Raw genomic sequence first — 18,669 nt, 5'->3', positions numbered from 1 at the left:
TGAAGGGACTGCTTTCAGTGAAGCCAGAGAACAGAAATGCTGAAATGCAGAGCCTTTACAATAATGGAAAACTAAAGCTGTCTTGCAGAAATTGACTGGATTTGTCTATCACCGTTAGAAGTTGTATGGTCCAAATGCCTTGTCCATTTCCTACATGGGGATGCGTTTTAGTTATACCAATCTTAATAGTTCCTCTTCCTTTCCACATCTATACATCCTGTCAAAATATGTGGCTGTGCAATGTGTTCTTTGCTTGGCAACAATTAAATGTTTCCCATACTAGCTATTGTGACTAGGCTCTTTCCTTCTGGTATCTTTAGATATCACACTTGCTCTAGAAAGAAGAGTATAAAAAATTTGGTTGTTTGGGTGGAATGGTGGAAATTGCTGTTGGAGCATGTTGGTTTGGACAGAGTTCCTGCAGTCAGATGCAGGCACATCCAGGAATTCTGTCAGGATCCACAATAATTTATTATTGCTGTATTGACTAGTCATGAGGTTGTAAAAATTGTTAATGTTTCTTTACTTCGTTTCCAGACCTGTTTTCTTCTATCAGTGAATGTAATTGGTCAAAGGATGGATTTTTATGCAATGATTCATGCCTTCTGGCTGATTGCTGTATTGTATCGACGTAGGAGAAAAGCTATTGCAGAGATCTGGCCAAAATATTGCTGTTTTCTAACATGCATCATTACATTCCAGTACTTCCTTTGCATTGGCATCCCACCTGCTCCTTGTAAAGGTAAGGACACTCTTTATGTAAAATTACTGCTTGTTGCTTTTATAGAGAAATGCTGGAAAATTGGCAAGTGTTCTGAAGAAAAGGATTAAGTAATTGTTATGAAGTACTGATTGAATTTTTGCATGATCCTGCTACACAGACTATCCATGGAGAAGTGGCAATGCCAACTTCAACTCCAACATCATAAAGTGGTTATACTTTCCAGACTTCATTGTGAGACCAAACCCTGTCTTCCTTGTGTGTAAGTATTTTAGCACATTGTTATACAGTGTTTATATGTCCTTTGCTTAAGTCATCTGTACAGTGGAATTTGAAGCCAGCCTTTCATTTACATTTCAGCAGCAAGCTGACAGATTTTTTGGGTGATTGAATACTAAGCATGGCTTTGAATGTAGTAGAAAAATTCACAGAGTTAGTAATTTTTGCATCTGCTTTTCCCGTATGCCTTTTTTAATAATTTGACATAAAAATGTATGAATATTTCCCCTGTTCTTATTTGTTTCCCCATAAAAGTCATAGACAATGACAGGTAAAAAAACCTAAAAGCATTAATAGATTTCAATTCAAAGTTGAATGTATTGAAAATCACTCAGTCTTGGAGGTTCAAAGTGTGGGAAAACAGTCTGGTAACTACATTATGATACATCACAGCTCTCCTTACACCTATGCTGATGACTGAATTTTTTCCTTGAAATCACTATTTTCTCCTAGATGACTTCATGCTGCTTCTGTGTGCATCCTTGCAAAGGCAGACATTTGAAGATGAAAATAAAGCTGCAGTACGGATCATGGCTGGAGACAATGTGGAAATTTGCATGAACCTTGATGCAGCATCTTTTAGCCAGCATAATCCTGTTCCTGACTTCATCCACTGCCGGTAAAAACTGAATATTAAACACTTGGAAAATACAGCGCTTCCTTTTCATTAAACTCACTAGGCTAAAAGTCATTCTCACAGCTTCCAATTTTACTTGGAATTTGTATTCATGTATGTTCCCATCTAACATACTGCTGCATGAGAGAGCTGAGAGTTAATTTCTGGGTATTCAGCATCTGGTTGAGAACAGGGTAGATGCAAACACGTCTTCATAAAACTGATGATTGTTTTAAGTGCTCTCCAGAGAAATTCAAATTTGCCTGAAAGTCTGCATCCACAGAATCATAGACTTGTTTAGTTTGGAAAGGACCTTTAAGATCATCATGTCCCACCACTGTCTTAGACAACCAACACATTGCAAAATATTCACCTTTAGGTCACAAGTTCTTGCATGCTATCTGTGCACATGTGGATTTAGAAAGTTTGAGAAAAAAGAGTAGTTTGGCTGTTAGATTAATCTAACCCTCTAATATTTCCAACTCCAGAAAAAATCTTGGTGCTCAAATCTGAGTTTCCCTCCATGAATGTCCAGTGGGGCAGCATTTATGGTGGATTTAAACCATGCTCTGCTGCTTTCCCCCTAAACACAGACATGTTAGCAAGAATCCATTGTAGTCTGCAGTTTCCCATGTATGTCTTTAATCCCAGAAAGTCATCAGTTTTGTCCTGCTGAGTTGTTGTCTAAGCACAATCAAAATAATACTCTTAGAGACTGACCTTTGTGCTATTTCATCAAGGCATAAGAACCATAAAACTGTTTTGGAAGGACAACTGGCCTGTCCTTCTGTTCCTCGCATTGCATACAAGGTTGTTTAAGAAGGTGAATAACACATAAAAAGGCAGAGCTTGAGGCAGTCTGTTCTGAACAACCTTCAAACAATGGAACTCTTCCATTGTGTGATCATTTCAGAAAACACAGATTAGCTCAGCTCTTCTAAATTTTGCTGGACATGCTCTTATTTGAAGTCGTCTCTGAAAGATAGTGCAGTATCACAAGAGTAAATGGGAAGAGTAAGATTTCTTAGCTGTGGTGTTCTGTCAGACTTGATCTGTGAATGCATGTTACCAACAGATATCTGAATATGACAGGAATACAAAAATGTCTAGAATTAATGTCCATAAGAATCTCCCTTTTGATGACAGACTTATTTCTTTTACCAGACAATGGGTATCACTAGAAGTCCTACCCAAGATCTTTAGGATGATCCTACTATTTCTGTGTCATTGAAACATTCAATTGACTCATTTGTCCAGAGATTTATAATTGCTACTCGGCAAAGGTTGAGCAGTTCTCCCCCTTGAGAATTTCCAGTCTACACAGTGGACCCAGTGCTCTATATTCAGTAACATAAGCAGGAAGGGAGAAGTATTACTCTTTCTTCAAAAGGTTTCATCACATGAGAATGCTTTCTAAAAGATATCTGACAAATACTGCTTGGTTGAGAGGCAATATAGTGGAGATTACCTGAGTTTTTCTCTAGCCAATGCAGTTGTGTCCATCTTAGCAAAGGCTGGTGCAACAGTTGCAATGGGCACACTGATGTGTTTAGTCACTGGTAAAAACCATCACTGCTTTCTGACAGAAAGATCAAATTTTCCTCCCTAAGTCCAGAAAAAAAAATAATTCTGAAAAAAACTCATTACTGATGGGAATGTGTTTTAAAGCTGTCTTCGGAAGAGAAAAAGACGAGAAAATCACTGTTTTCTAAACAGCTTCTTTTGGGATCTTTTCAATGTTCTCTGGAATCTGATTGGTAATTCTGGTCATCTGTATAAGATATATCCATATGGACAAACATGAAACTTTGCTTTCCTGACTCTGATTACCACCAAAAATCTTTAAATATCCTCTGAGTTTCAAAGTTCAAGCTAATCTGGCCTTCTGCCCCTCCACAATCCTTTGGGTTGATTTCTGTGGCTTGGTTCATGTGCATGGGATGCATCAGCTTGAAGCTATTGGTGGTAGGACATCCACTCAGATGCACTGCTGGGCGTGTTCTGACCAAGGAGACCTGTGGAGAGGTGATTAACAATATGCAACCATTTAATTGGGAGTTTGCTGCATGTATTAGGAAGTAGGCAATGTTATTGATTGAGAGTACAAAAAGCCCCAGAAAATCAAAGAACCCATCAGTGGAGGTGAACTGAACAATAAACTGCAATCACTTTATATTTTTTCTACCTAAATGTCAAAAATCTGTGAAACCATTTCATGTGACAGTTTTATGTTGTGTGAATAAGGAGAAGAAGGAAAACAAGGCAGAGAAAGAGAAAAGAACAGGGATCTTTTTGTTTCAAAAATGAATCATGAATTACTAGAAAACCCATTAATTAACACATTCAGGAACAAAAGATATTCCTGTTTATAATATCTTTTCTTGTAGATATTTGGGAATCATGGAATCATAGACTGGTTTGCATTGAAATGGAAGGGACTTTCCATTTCAAAGGAAGATCATCTAATTCCAACCTCCCTAGCAAGAGTAGTGACATCTTCCACTAGACCAGGTTGCTCAAAGCCCCATCCAACCTGGCCTGGAACAGTTACAGGATAGGACATCCACAACTCCAGGTGACCTGTTCCAGTGCCTGATTACACTCTGAGTAAAGAATTCCTTCCTAATATCTAATCTAAATCTCTCCTCTTCTAGCTTAAAGCCCTCCCCCTTGTCTTATCCCTGTATCCCTGTGTAAACACTTCTCTCCTTTTTTTATAGGACACCTTTAATTACTAGAAGACCGCAATGTGGTCTCACCAGAGATTTCTCTTCTCCAGGCTGAGCAACCCCAACTCTCTCAGCCTTTCCTTATAGGAGAGGTACCCTGACCATGTTCTTCAACCTCCTCGGGCTCATTCTAACAGTTCCCTGTCTTTCTCAGACTGAGGACCCCAGACCTTAACATAGTACTCCAGATGGAATCTCATAAGGGCACAGTAGAGTGGGAGAATCACCTCCCTTGACCTCTTTTGAAGCAGCCCAGGATGCAGTTGGCTTTCTGGGATGTGAGTGCAAATTGTCAGCTCATGTCCAGTTTTTCATCCATGAGAACCCCCAAGTCCTTCTCATCAGGGCTGCTGTCAATGAATTCCTCTCCCAGTCTGTGCTCATGTCTGAGATTTCCCTGACTCAGATGCAGGACGTTGCACTTGGTCTCGTTCCACTTCATGAAGTTCATATGGGCCCACTTCTCAAGCTTTTCCAGATCCCTCTGGATGGCATCCCATTCTTCTGTTGTGCCAACTGCATCATTCAGCTTGGTGCCATCTGCAAACCTGCTGAGGGTGCATTTATTTCCCACTCTCTGTGTCACTGATGAAGGTATTGAGGAGCACCTGTCCCAGGACAGAGCCCTGAGAGACACCACTCATTACCTGCCTCCACCTGGACATAGAGCCATTGTCCCCAGCCCTCTGGCTGCATCCATTCAGCCAATTCTCTATCCATTGAATAGTCCATTTTGTCACTCCAGTCTAGAAAGACAAGGATGTGGTGTAGGACCATCTTGAAGGTTTTACAGAAGTCCAGGTAGATTACATTTCTCTATATGTTGACCTTATAGAGTGTTGGAGTCATTCCATCATAAAAAAGCCACCAGAGTGGACAGGTACAATTTTCCTTTAGTGAAGCTGTACTAGGATCACCTTCTTGTCTTGCATATGCTTTAACATGAAGACCTGCTCCATGATCTTCCCAAACACAGAGGGAAGGCTCACTCATCTGCAGTTTTACAGGTCTTCCTTCCACCGTCTTTTAAGCTATAACTCCTCTCTTTTTTGGATTTTTTGGGGTTTTTTTTGGTAGTGTTAGCTGCATGAATGTGTAATGGGAACATGTAGGATGATGTCCCTAAGTATAAACAGACCTTCTTTTAGTAGGAACTGCATAATAGTTCTTGTGTTCTTCAAGGTATCTTACCTTTCTTTGAACTCTTAAGTGTCTCTTTCAGTGCTTTCACTACAATATAGATTACATTACTTTTGAGAGGTTACACTGCACACATGCAATCCTAAATGCCTAATTTGCTTCAAAGAATCACCAGTAGATAGGCCAATAGATGACAGTACCTTAAGGTGACTGAATATTTTATTAGGAGTTATAAATCTTTTAAAAAAGGACTCTCAAGCTCTGGGTAATTCACTGAAGATCTACCTCAGAATAAAATGTGTGTATCTGGCCTCCATCCAAGACAATTTGGAACTGAAAGGGCTTTGTCTAAAAATGTTTCTTATGCTTTTCAAGAGAAGTTTGAGAACGGTCTAAACATTTAGTAGCATGGACAAGAGCTTAGCTCAAACCTTATCCAAGCAAGTGAAATTAATAATGGCATTTCTCCAAAAGTCAGTCAAAAAGAGCCAAACAGTAAGAGAAGACAACCTGGTTATGAATAAATTATGAAGCAGAAGAAAAAAAAATTTTAAAAGTTATGCTTGGTATTCTTGTGTTTTCTGAGAAGGCTGATGTGTATTTACTGCTATGTAAAAGAATGGCAGCTGCAGACTAAAGCATCCTTTCTGAAGTGTCACTTTGCTTGAGAAGGTACTACCTGGTCACTGTTTTTATGCACTGACATGCATAAAAAACTTTTAACTGCAACATAAACAATGGCAGAAGAAGAACATATTTCCAAAATGCTTCATTTTCTTCTCTCTGGAGAAATACTTGAGTTCAACATTGATAAATAGTCTAAGTAAGAGATTTCCTGAAATTTTCTTGTCTTTCCACCCCCAGATTTCCCAGGGGATATGTGCTTGACCCCAAAAGAGTGCACATCCAAAGGACTTTGAAACAGAAATAAGAACAAAGAATAGAAATAGGAGCTTTTAGAATGACACAGGATTTAAAGCAACCTCACTGAGGATAATCCTTTCCCACAGTCTCTAATGCTGGAAAATTCTCATTTCAGTTCCCAAGCAGTTTTCAGACATTCTCTTAAACATTTTCAGGGGGAAAAAAAGCTTGGGATTGTAATCTGCTTTTTTCCACTTAGAAGCAGAAACAGTCATTGAACTGCCTCCTTTAATACCTGTACTGTGGGAACCATCATGAGGGGAGTCAGGTAGAGTGTCAGAAAGGCAGCTGTAATGCTAGTTTTGGAACTGTGTTCCAAGTTAGGTTAGTGGGATAGGACCTGCAAATGAACATTACAGGCTTCCTGTCATATTTAAAGCAAATAAACATTCTGTTGCTTCAACAGAATGAGCTTCAGCAAATAACACAGTTGTGAATTTGGGTATTTTTAAGGTGGATGCAAGCATGAAGGAAGGACTCCACTGGTAAGAAAGTAATCGTAAAAGAATATCAGTTCCTTGAGAGGGTTTAACAAAAATAGTAGGGACTCAGACCTATGGGAGCCACAACACTAGATTTGAAGAACTCCATTAAAATAAGGGAGCTAGTTCTCAGAAGATTAGATGTTGCTATTGGCAGAGGGAAAATCAACAAAACTCCCTTCTGAAAGCTGAAATAGAGCTCCAGGGGAGGGTTTGAAGGTGGAAGCTGGGTTGGGAACATTAGCAATGTTGAGATTAGAAGGAGAAACATCTCTGATGCAGGGTCACACAGGCTGCTAAGAGTGTAAGGAACAGGAGATACGGAAGAAAGAAGAAATTTGGGAGTAGGTGAAGCTTACTGAACACATCTGTATAGGGACAATATGTCACCAGAGGAAGGCTACAGGAGAAGACTTGGGGTTATATGAAGGTGGTTATCATGCTCAAAGCAGGGGGCTACTAGGGAAAACCAGTGAAGCTACATAACAGCAGCTCATCCAGCATGAAGAGCCCTTGAGCTGCATCCATCACCAAAAAAGACTTTCACCAGTGTGTAAGCAGAAGTGTGTTCTTCCCCTAAATTTCAAGGCAGGACATTTGGCTGAGGACAAATACCTTTACTAAAAGGGATTATTGGCTGCAGCATCAGCACCTCTTGGTGCCTGCAGGCAGAGGTCCAGACACTAGGCTGGTCATAGCCAAACACATCATGGAGCATGCCAGGAAAACAACTACACCTAGAGCAATCTCTCTGCAACAGGCTGCATTGTATTACAGTTAAAAATTAATTCCTGTGGAAATAAAATATTGAAACAATCATGGTAAGGCCAATAAAACTTAAGAAAAGAAAAGCAGATAATTTGATATAGAGAGCCATCTGAAGTTAAAATAGCTTTGATGGATGTGTGGAATGAACTTCAGACTTTGTCTTCCTTGGTTTTGAGCAAATTGATATGGTAATTTTTTCCAAAATGTTATCCAGAGTATTAGTGGGTTCTACTAATGACATGGTTGGAAAATCAGTGGGTTTTATTTCTCATTAATCTTTCAGGTTTCTTCTGTGTAATTTCTCATTCAGGGGCTGTCATGCCATAGTCAAAGCCGTAGTTGGATGCTTTTGGTGCACTGGTGTAGTGACTAATCTTACTCAGATGTGTGAGTGTGTTCTTAGCCTCCCGCTGCACCCTCCCACCTTTCTGCATTCATCACACCAGCACTGAGTGGGTTTCAGAGACTAATTGGGCAGAAAAGTATCCATTCCTTCTGTCCTCCCTCAAAGTAAATAAGCTTTAGCAAATTTTCTTCTTGAAACCATTTCAAAGAGCCAAAGCCAAAAAAGAGGCTGAAATGCACAGCTGAGGGAATGACAAGGGGTGGGACTGTCCCCTTGGGAACCAGCTGTGCAGATTTCTAAGGTGCATTATTAAATATCACATCCTGAGGGTGGCCTTTTGCTCCTGGTGAATGAAGGGAGATTTAAAGAACGCTTAGAAAATCAGAGTTTGGTAGATTTACATGACATTAAACTAATGATCTATGTGGTCTGCAGTGAAAGCATTAAATCACAGTATATGCTATCCAAGATTTAGCATTTTCTCCTCTCTGTGTAGAAGCACAGAGGGTGAGCACCTCAACTGTCCTCATGGATTTGTGTAGGGTCTTTTTAACTGTTGGGGTGTCTTTGTCCTTCAGTCTCCCACTGTTGTATAATGATCCCAGAGCAAGGAACCGAAACTCCTCGCTTCCTGACATTCTGGGCTTTGAGGCAGAATTTAAAGATTTATGTATGAGAACGTGTCAAATTCTATGAGAAGTAACAGGTAGAGAACTCCTCACCAAGACATGTCTTTGTTCCTGCTCTTACAGCACTTGACCTATCCATGTCAATATAAACAATTAGTGAAAATTAGGTACGTGCATGACTCTATGCTGTAACAGGCAACATCTTGCATACTGTAACTGAAAGAAACGTGATTTCAGAAAAATTTTTATCTACAAGAAACAACTTGAGTGCTTCTCTCCGTTGTGTTCAATGTGGCCACCTTCTTGGGATAGCACAGAAGTACTTCGGATGGTTGGTGGCCTTCATTGTTTAGGTGTGCTTTGGCTGACTTGTTTGAACACCATTTTGTGAGATGTCCACTCCAAGATGAATTCTTGGGAGCCATTTTTATTGTTGGATTTGCTTGTAACTGCACAGCTATAAAAGTCAGAATGCTTTCCATCCTTAAGGGCTATATCATTTGTCACTTGACACCGTTGTAGTGCCTCCTCCCTTCTGAGACTTCTTCCATTACCTGCAGTCTTGTTGTTTGGTTGGTTTAGAGATGCCCAAGGCTATTATATTTAATGTATATTTCGGATATAAGAAGAAAAAGTGAATTAAATATTTTAGGTGACTGTTGAAATGTAGCAAATGGCTACTATTATAGTGAAAAAATAGTTAGATTATTGTCTTTCTTTTCATATTCTCTCTAATTTCCAGAAGTTTTAATCTAAGAGTGATACCTGCTGCTGATTATGACTCAAGCAAATGCCACATGTATGTGTTGGGAAGTTTGGACTGAGACAGTCCTGGTTGTCTCTAAGAGTCAGAGTTAATTTTTAACGAAGAGTATTAAGACATTGCTGTGTTTTGGATCAATTTGATTCCATTTTGGGGTTTTCTCAAAATATGCTGATGCATTTTGTTGGTAGCAAAGGACAAGCCTTTTGAAATAGAGCAGTGTCAGGAAAGTGACCTCTTCCTAGCCATCCCACACACCAATAATTATTATTAAAGGAATATTAAACAGAATATTATTTTCTGGAGAAACAATGAGAGCACCATTTCTAGTGCACATCAAGTTTATGAAGACCTCTTTGACTGATGTCTTCTTTATTGTCCCAGCACATATTGATTCTTTATTAATGTTTTATCACCCAGAAGCCAGTAACATCTCCAAAGTCATAATATTTTTAGATTTCACAGGCAGTAGATGACAAATTTCCTGAATATTTGCGGGAAATAAACATAAAGGAGCTTTCTTTTTACCTTTCATTAAATGCCCCTCTGGTAAAATGTGTAATACAGGCCTATAAATGTAAGACTATAAATACATACTCCTAGAAAGTTCTGAGCCTGAGAACATCAAGCAGCAGGGGCCTTTTTATGTGGCTTCATACAGTGCATTTAGTTCATTTGCTCCTTACATGGTTTGGCTTAGTTATATGTGCACTCCTGTAGCTCTGTCTCCCTGCCTGGTTTCCTGACAAATGTAGTTGCACAGCCTGGGTGAACAGACTCTGAAAACACAGTTAGATTTGGAATCAAAACAGTATAAATGGGAGGAAACCAAGAATTAGTTGGTTTTGCAGTGTTTAGCTATATGTAGTATTTGGTATTGCCTTTGGCAGATATTCTTGTTTGAAAGCTCACTGAGTCAATATTAAATCAACATTTTAAGGAATCTGAAAACATCAAATTGTTTCTCTCTCTTTCCCACTGTCAGCCAGGCTGATTTCAGATAGCTCTCTCTCAGAGCTTCCTGATAAACGTTTCGGTAAATTCTATCACATTTCTGTTCTGTAGAAACCTTTTGCCCCTCAAAACTTCTGCAGTTGATCTCCATTAGAGAAAGATATTTTTAGCAGATGTTTATGAAAACTAGGCTTTTGACCAGGCTGAATTCCCTAGAAGTCATCAATAAATATGGAATTGTTTGCAGTGGTGTACTGTGGTTGGCTTTTTAAACTAGATTTGCTATACTATTTCACAGACTTCTTGAAAGATGATCTCAGACTGCCTTTAGATCTCATATATGGCACTGCAGATGATATCCCTCTCCCATGAATTTTTGTGAGAATGGGTTTTCCTCCCTTCCATGGTACAAGGCCTGATCCTGCAGCAAGCATGGCACCCTGACCAGCTGTAGCAAGGTGCTTATGCACAGGGAGGAGCTGGAGTGAAGTGCATCAGCCAGGCAGACCCATGCAAGAACCAAACCCCCTGACTGTGGTGTTAGTGGTGAGTGCCTGCACAAATATTGAGGTGTGAGAACACACAGAAGACCCTGGCACAAATGTCAGCCAGTAGTGCAGAAAGAGGAAAGATAGCATTGCCCTCAGAAAAAAAATGGTAACTTTTTCTCCTTATTTTACTTCTAGGTCCTACTTAGACATGTATAAGGTGATAATATTTAGTTACCTCTTCTGGTTTGTGCTTACCATAATCTTCATCACGGGAACCACAAGGATCAGCATATTCTGTATGGGCTACTTGGTGGCCTGTTTCTATTTCCTTCTCTTTGGTGGAGACCTGCTGCTAAAGCCCATTCGGAGCATCCTGCGTTACTGGGACTGGCTGATTGCCTACAACGTCTTCGTGATCACCATGAAGAACATCCTGTCGGTAGGGAGCTGCTGCCTTTCCTCTGCCCCCAGCACTTCTGTTTCATTGGAAGTGTGCACAGTGTGTTGAGCACTCATTAAAAATCCTTTTTTGGGACCACAGCCTTCTGCAAGCACAAAGCAGTCTCCATTTCAATTCAGCTTTGCTAGGGAATGGCAGTGCATATCCATCACAGGGAAATGTGCACCTATGTGCTCAGCTGGGCTCTGTAAAAGCTCACAAGCTACTTTCAAAGGTTTCTTTGCCTAATGAAGTCTGTCCTTAGAAGTCTCATGAAAAGTGGAGTGAAAAATGAGTAAGAAGTGCAAAATTAGTCATGCCATTGATAAGTAGTGCACATTTAATTAGACAATTTATTTAAATAAAGAATTTTCAAACTAGTACGAGATGCAGTTGTGTGATGTAATGTAATTAGTGAACTTGACTACAAAGTTACAAACTCCATTCCTGTTTCCTTTAGAACTAGTGTGAAATTCAGGTGGAAGCAGATGTATTTGGTAATTAAATGTCAAATTCTTCTGCAAAATATGAAAGATTTTTCTTGGATTAATTAACTCTTTTATATGTATTCTTGCAGTGGTACTGACAGGTGATTAAGACAAGCCAGTAATTTCAATCTTTTTGAAAGATAAATTTAGATTTATTCCTGGCAATGGCTTTTTAGCTTTGAACAGTTTTAGTGCTGGACTGCAAAGAACAGACATTTTTCTTTTTACATTTATTTAAGTCACTACTCTGAAATAAAATTGATTTATGGGTGGTTTGAATTTGCAAATGTTCTAAATGCTTGCATATGTGCTTCATTTTATGCTTGGGAGTTCAGTGGACCTACATGTGTCTTAAGCTTGTCCATGTATGTTTGCAAGATTAAGTTAGTGATTTATAAAAGTTTCTTAGTTGTCACATTGCATCGTATGCCAGATGTGTCCATTTCTGTGCAAAAACTCACACAAGCCCCACATACCTCCTGTCTCACTAATAATCAAAAAATCAAATTCTGTCTAAGACTAGTTTGTGTGTCACTGGTAAAGCCACTCATTCTTCAAAGCTCTTTTAGTAATGAGAATAATTTGACTGCCCTTGGCTGCATGGTTTCTCATGTAATGCAAAAAGATGCAATTTTTCTTGTCCTTATTACTGCTATGTCTTGTTATATGAAAATGCCCTTTTACTTTGCAGATAGGAGCATGTGGCTACATTGAATCATTAATTGAGAAGAGCTGCTGGGTGATTCAGGCATTTAGCCTGGCTTGTACGGTGAAAGGCTACCATATTCGTAAGTACAGCTCATTTTTCTCCATAATTTTCTAAAAATAAAGAATCACCTTAAAATGTTCTACCATATTTAAGTTGTGCTATCCCTTGATACATTACCTTTTGAAAAATCTTGGACTTATATTGATTAGCCACACAGAATATTGAAAATATTTCACAGAAGCAAGGGGGACACGTACACAGAGAAAACTGCCGCCATCCCCATACATCCACCCACAGCCAGAGTTTGCTGTAAATGAACAATTCACAGATGTTGGTACTTAACACATTTTCCCATAAATTCAGGTGATGTGATACTCTGGTTTACTGTACTTCTTGAGCTAAAATGTCAGCTCACCATCACTGCATGGACAGGGTATCTTTTCCCAGCTGCACTCCCCGTGTGCAGTGTGCCAGGGTTCAGTGGTTCAAAGGATAAATCACTTCAGCTCACTGAAATGGCATGAAAATGATAATGTTTCTGCATGCATAGAGAGTTTCAGCAATTTTTTTCCTTGTGATTTTTCTCATGTGATGATAAAAGGAATGGAGTGGATAATGTCTGTGGATGGAGGTGAGAAAAGGGATGAATAAGGTATGGAAAGCAAAGCCCTTCACATCTCAGTGAGCTATTAATTTGTCTCCACTATGTCCTGACACCCTGGATTAGCAGTTTGAAAACACCTGCAGGGTTTGTTTTGGGGTTTTTTGTGTGTTTTTGGGTTTGGTTTGTTTTTGTCCTGAATTTAAAGAGCTGTTTCAGCCTAGAGAGTCTGCAGCAAAATTCTGAATTCCTGTGATCGTGATTGATCCTATTATGTAAGTGTGGAATAGGGGAAAAGAAAGTAAATATGAAGGTGCAAATTCACAGGATGAGAGGTGCCCAGGAATTCTTGTGTTATCCAAAACATTTTGGGCAGCAACAGAAACTTAAGCACAGGTTTTCAAACCCCCACCCCAGGGTTTGGGCGCAGGAGGCTTTGAAGCTCTTGGAGTTTGACCTTCTAGAGCTATTAGGTTGGTTTGCTTGCTTGAAAAGCCTTCTTCGAGCCAGAGCCTGTCCCTGGAGTCCTTCTACTGCCTTCTATAGGGCAGCATAGGCCATGGAGTTTATAGTCCAGCTCCACAAAACCCAGTTTTAATTTTTTAATATCCCCTAGAGACCTGTCTTACTGAGAATAAAGAAAGAAAGGAATAGCCCAAGCCAAAATCTAGGGGTGGGAAGAATGGGATTTCCTCTCTGCCTGTCTCCTTCTACCCCAAAGGAAGCAGTTTTGTGGTTTCAAATATTTCTTCTCATATGCAATGGAAAGGAGCACTGAAATCAGTTGTGGAGAGGAAAAATAAAAATATTAGGTGATGGCAGTCAAAAAGTCATTTTGACCAAAAAAACCCCACTTATTTCTCCTGTTGATAGTGTTCTTAATTAAAAAATGAGACAAAAAGTCACTTTGAAGAGGATAGCACAAAAAATTGATATATGCCATTTTAGGAAACGCTGAAATCAAATAATTTAGTGTAACAAAAAATATGCCTTTTCCATTCTTTGTTTTCAAGTACTTGCTAAGTAGTGTGAATTTATATGCAAATGGTTCACTTCTGATATATTCTTACCTGTGGGACAGTGACACATGGGACATCACACTGTTGGAAGCTTTTCAGTTTGTTGTAAAAGAAATTATGGTGCACCTCAAATGGAAATGCATGACAATTTTCTTTAGGAAAATCTAAAATGACTCAAATAATTTTAAAGGCTAGGATTATTTCATTAATTAAACATTATGAAAGAATTCTTAACACTAATGGTGTCTTTTTCCAGCAACGAGCAATGTAGATTGTAAACTGCCCAGTGGTGAAGCAGGAATCATTTGGGACAGTATATGTTTTGCTTTCCTGTTGCTGCAAAGAAGAGTCTTCATGAGTTACTACTTCCTTCATGTGGTTGCAGATATAAAAGCTTCTCAGATATTAGCATCAAGGTAACAGAAAATTTAAAAGAAATTAAATTAAACAGCTCAAATCTCTCATGGTGGCAGTACTTAGTTTTTATGATAGGTAGTACCAAAACAGTCCTTTAACATTGATTTAAACAATCCATGCTAAATTCATAATTGTAAACCCAGCTTTGACACAAGAAAGCAAATTAATTGAGAATCTAATAGAAATTAAACAATTCTTACTACCAAATACCATCTGCTGCTCCTGTTAAAAGCTCTGAAAGCGTGTTGCAGCATTGTCTCAACATCGATATGCATGGGAGAGAAAGAATGCCAGAGTTTCTAAGTCTTGGAAAGAAAATGTTCTGCTGTCAGAGCCTGTTTGAGACAATTGTCCTTAGAAATCCCATCTCAAGAAGGAGACAGGAGGAGGAAGATGGGAAAGTTCTAACATCTGGCTTGGGAGGAAAAGGGAGCACTTTTGGGAAGTGTCACATCACTGAACACTGACTAGGTTTGGCAAGGAAGTGTTAACCTCATTGGCCTGTTACACCACAAGCATTCACTCATAGCCATCACTAACACAAACATTCTTCTGGTTTATGATATGAAGGCAGATGAGGAATGAAATACTGGTTTTAATTTCCATAGGGTTTCCAAGAAATTTTTTGTTAATATTGGAATAAATGTATTGTGGCTTTTTTTTTCCTCAAAAGACATACAGACATTGATTTCTGACTGTATTTCAGGAAAAAATTGGCATGTATGTAATGAAATGAAGTAGTTTTTTCTTCCTTTTCCAGGGATCATTTTAAGAAGGGGACATGTTTAGCTCCCCATAATAAACAAAATTCAGCCCTGTAAAGAGGGCTACCAAAAGACCTACACCTCCACCCCACATTGCATTAGGCTTTTGTTCTGGAGTGAATTTCAGTGCTGATGCCAAATTATGCTGGATAATAGCATTTTTGTACTCTTTTTGTACCTCTTTTGGTGTGCTGGGTTCACAGTGAAACCATCATAAAGCAAAATCATGAGTATCAAAATATGTCCTGTATTGGGAAATGTGCATCCAGAATGAAAGAGTGGACTTCTAAAATTATAGCTTTTCTTACTGAATTCCTGACAAAAGAAAGGCTTTAGATATAGGCTACTTCTTTGAGAGAGACTTTAAGACTCTTTTAAGAGCCTTAAGGGTTCATGTGGGAATTAGGAAGAATGGTCATAACATTCAAATCCATGAACTGATTAAATTTCTAGTGTAATGGGGTGGAAGCCATATTCTTTTGGCACACCAGAAACTTGCTCAAGGGTTTGTATTGTCAGATTGAAAGCACCATTGTTTTCAGAGGGTAAAAGTTAAGCTGAATATATGCTTACCATGGCCCTAGATTAAGCTGGACCTTGCTCACAACTTCCAGGAGCACTGAGGCAGGGGATTGAGGTGATTATAATGCTAAAATGACTATGAAGGAATCCTGAGGGTGTACAAGAAATTCTTCCTCAGCCTTGAACCTACTTGTTTTCTGTGTTTTAAGGACTGGAAACTGAATTTCTTGAGCAGCTGCTAGAGGGACATACAGGCTGAATAGGGTTTACAATATTTGGCCCCAGATCTTGAAATGATTTTTTGTAAGGATGTTACTATTTTAGAGCAGTTGGTTGTTTCTTTCAAGCCCTGGATTAGTTTGGTTTGATGCAGATCAGGTCACGTGTAGAGGGAACATAGAATTCTCTGTGATTAGTCGCCATAAGGAAAACTTAGAAACATTTAACATGTCCTCTCCTTTTTCTTTTCCTCTGTTCCATTTCTGATGTAGAGGTGCTGAGCTTTTTCAGGCTACAATTGTCAAGGCTGTAAAGGCAAGAATTGAAGAGGAAAAAAAATCAATGGATCAACTGAAAAGACAGTATGTATTTAATGCATTTTTATATATATAAATATATATATGCATATTTCTATCCAAATATATATACATATTTAACTGATTGCTGGTATTTATCTAGCACTTTCTTTGATAGAAATACTGGCTTCTGGTAATTGTCCAGCATTTTCTTTTATAGAAATGCTTTACCATTATTAGAATTTTGTTCTGTATATCCATTATCTGTATTCCTGGAAAAATGTGTTGCATGACTGCTCTTTCTGTTTTATTTGTGGTTCCCCCTGTGGTGTTTAAGTGCAAAATATATGTTTACCTTCACTGAAAATATTTGCATTTGGTTCAAGTGGCCTGGAGATCTTTTCTCTTTATACAGCCCATAAGTCACTTTGGTTTCTCTTGCATGCAGCCAACATGCTTCTTTGGTAACTGCAGAAAGTTCCCAAAAAAAAAAGTTTCAAAGTTCCTTCAACACAATGCATGGAAAGCCCTAACTCTTCCTAACCAAGTATCAAAGGCCTCTCATGACAGCTTTTTTCATGCTGCATAATGGTAGAATCATGGGGAGCTTGCAGGGACCGTATTTTCTACCTATATAGAATCACATAATCATAGAATTGTTTGAGTTGGAAGGGAAAATCTGAAGGTCACCTAGTCCAACCCCCCTGTAGTGAGCAGGGACATCTTCAAAGAGATCGATTTGCTTAGAGCCCCATCCAGCCTGACCTTGAATGTGTCTGGAGATGGAGCATCCACCACATCTCTGGGAAACCTGTTCCAGGTTTTACCACCCTCACTGTAAAAGCTTCTTCCTTATAGCCAATTTAAAGCAATCCTCCTTCAGTTTAAAACAATTGCCCTTTGTCCTCACAACAGACCCTGCAAAAATGTTTGGCCCCATCTTTCCTATAAGCTCTCTCCAAGTACTGAATGGCTGCAATAAGATATCTCCAGAGCATTTTCTTCAGGCTGAACAACCCTAATTGTCTCAACCTTTCCTTGTAGGATAGGTTTTTCATCTTCTAATCGCTTTTCTGGGCCTCCTCTGGACTCTCTCCAACAGGTCCATGTCTTTCCTGTGCTGGGCAGCCCAGAGCTGGATGCAGCACTATGGGTGGGGTCTCATGAGAGCAGAGGGGCAGAATCCCCTCCCTCACCCTCCTGCCTAGTCTGGTTTGGATTCCAGCTGGGCTGGAACACAGCTGGGTTCCCAGGCTAGGACTGCCCATTGAGGCTCATGCCCTGCCTCTCATCCATCAGCACCCCCAAGTCATCCTTGGCAGGGCTGCTCTAAACCAGTTCATCCCCCAGCCTGTGTTGATATCAGGTGCTGCCATGACCCAGGTGCAGCACCTTGAATTTGGTCTTGCTCAATTTCATGAGGTTCCTGTACACCAGCTTCTTGAGCTTGTCCAGATCCCTGCAAAATGCATCCCATCCTTCAGCTGTGCCAACAGCACCACACAGCTGAGTGTCATCTGCAAACGTGCTGAAGATACGCTTGATCCCACTTCATCCCCAGACAGTAAAAATAGCACTGGACCCCCAAGGGACACCATGGATGAGAGGCTGGACATGAGCCTCGATGATGTCCATTGAGATAAATGATCTTAAAGGGTGAAGATATAGTAAAAGCAGTGCAGGAATAACCAACTCTCTGGTTCAGAGTGGCAAGTTTCAGGAAAAGCGATTTTAAATGATAATAAGGTAGTTGAGTGGGAGAAAGTAAAGCAGTCATGATATCAAGAAACCCAGCTCTCACTGACCAACAGAGTGAACATCTATGCTTGGTCCTCCCAGCCAGCCCCTTCAGAGCAATGTATCTCCTTCTGTTTAAGGGCAGGACTAATGACAGTGCGGAATATTTCCCTTAGAAGTGTTGCAGTGTGTGTGTGTCTGTGTGTGTGTGCGTGTTTAATGCTTGTTTTCAGGGTGGGTGAAGGTGTAAATCTAATAAGATTCTTCCTTTTGCTAGAATGGATCGCATCAAAGCCAGGCAGCAAAAATACAAGAAGGGTAAAGAGAGGATGCTGAGCATGAACCAGGAGTCCTCAGAGGGGCCGGAGATTCGGAAGGTTTCTGAAGAAGATGATGAAGGTACCATTAGCTACTCCTGTACCATATTTGCATAAAGATCTGATAGACCTGCTAGTTGGACAAGTGATATTTTTTTCTTGAAAACTGCCAGCACATAACAACATTGTTAGCTGAGTATCAGTTTCAGGCTCGTTTCAGCCAAAAAATTAAAATGTGTTATGTACTGTAACAAGGTTTAGAGAAAATGGTTCACTTTGAGGATACTTTTGGTTAACTT

The 18,669-nt window shown here is 39.6% G+C and overlaps 1 protein-coding gene across 1 annotated transcript in view; it reads left to right on the top strand.

The window, feature by feature from the left end:
- PIEZO2 (piezo type mechanosensitive ion channel component 2) overlaps window positions 1-18,669 on the top strand; it is a gene marked incomplete at both ends in the record, with an annotated part of 285,393 nt that overhangs the window by 223,030 nt on the left and 43,694 nt on the right. The window contains 8 exons of the mRNA XM_084204434.1: window positions 538-742; window positions 882-983; window positions 1,454-1,619; window positions 11,038-11,281; window positions 12,461-12,557; window positions 14,355-14,514; window positions 16,293-16,382; window positions 18,331-18,452. Coding sequence (XP_084060560.1) covers window positions 538-742; window positions 882-983; window positions 1,454-1,619; window positions 11,038-11,281; window positions 12,461-12,557; window positions 14,355-14,514; window positions 16,293-16,382; window positions 18,331-18,452 — 1,186 coding nt within the window. The remainder of the gene's footprint in view (window positions 1-537; window positions 743-881; window positions 984-1,453; window positions 1,620-11,037; window positions 11,282-12,460; window positions 12,558-14,354; window positions 14,515-16,292; window positions 16,383-18,330; window positions 18,453-18,669) is intronic.

Source organism: Fringilla coelebs (assembly GCF_963513975.1).
Source record: "Fringilla coelebs genome assembly, chromosome: 1".
In the NCBI taxonomy this organism is placed as follows: domain Eukaryota; kingdom Metazoa; phylum Chordata; class Aves; order Passeriformes; family Fringillidae; genus Fringilla; species Fringilla coelebs.
This window is presented reverse-complemented; position numbering and strand designations above follow the sequence as displayed.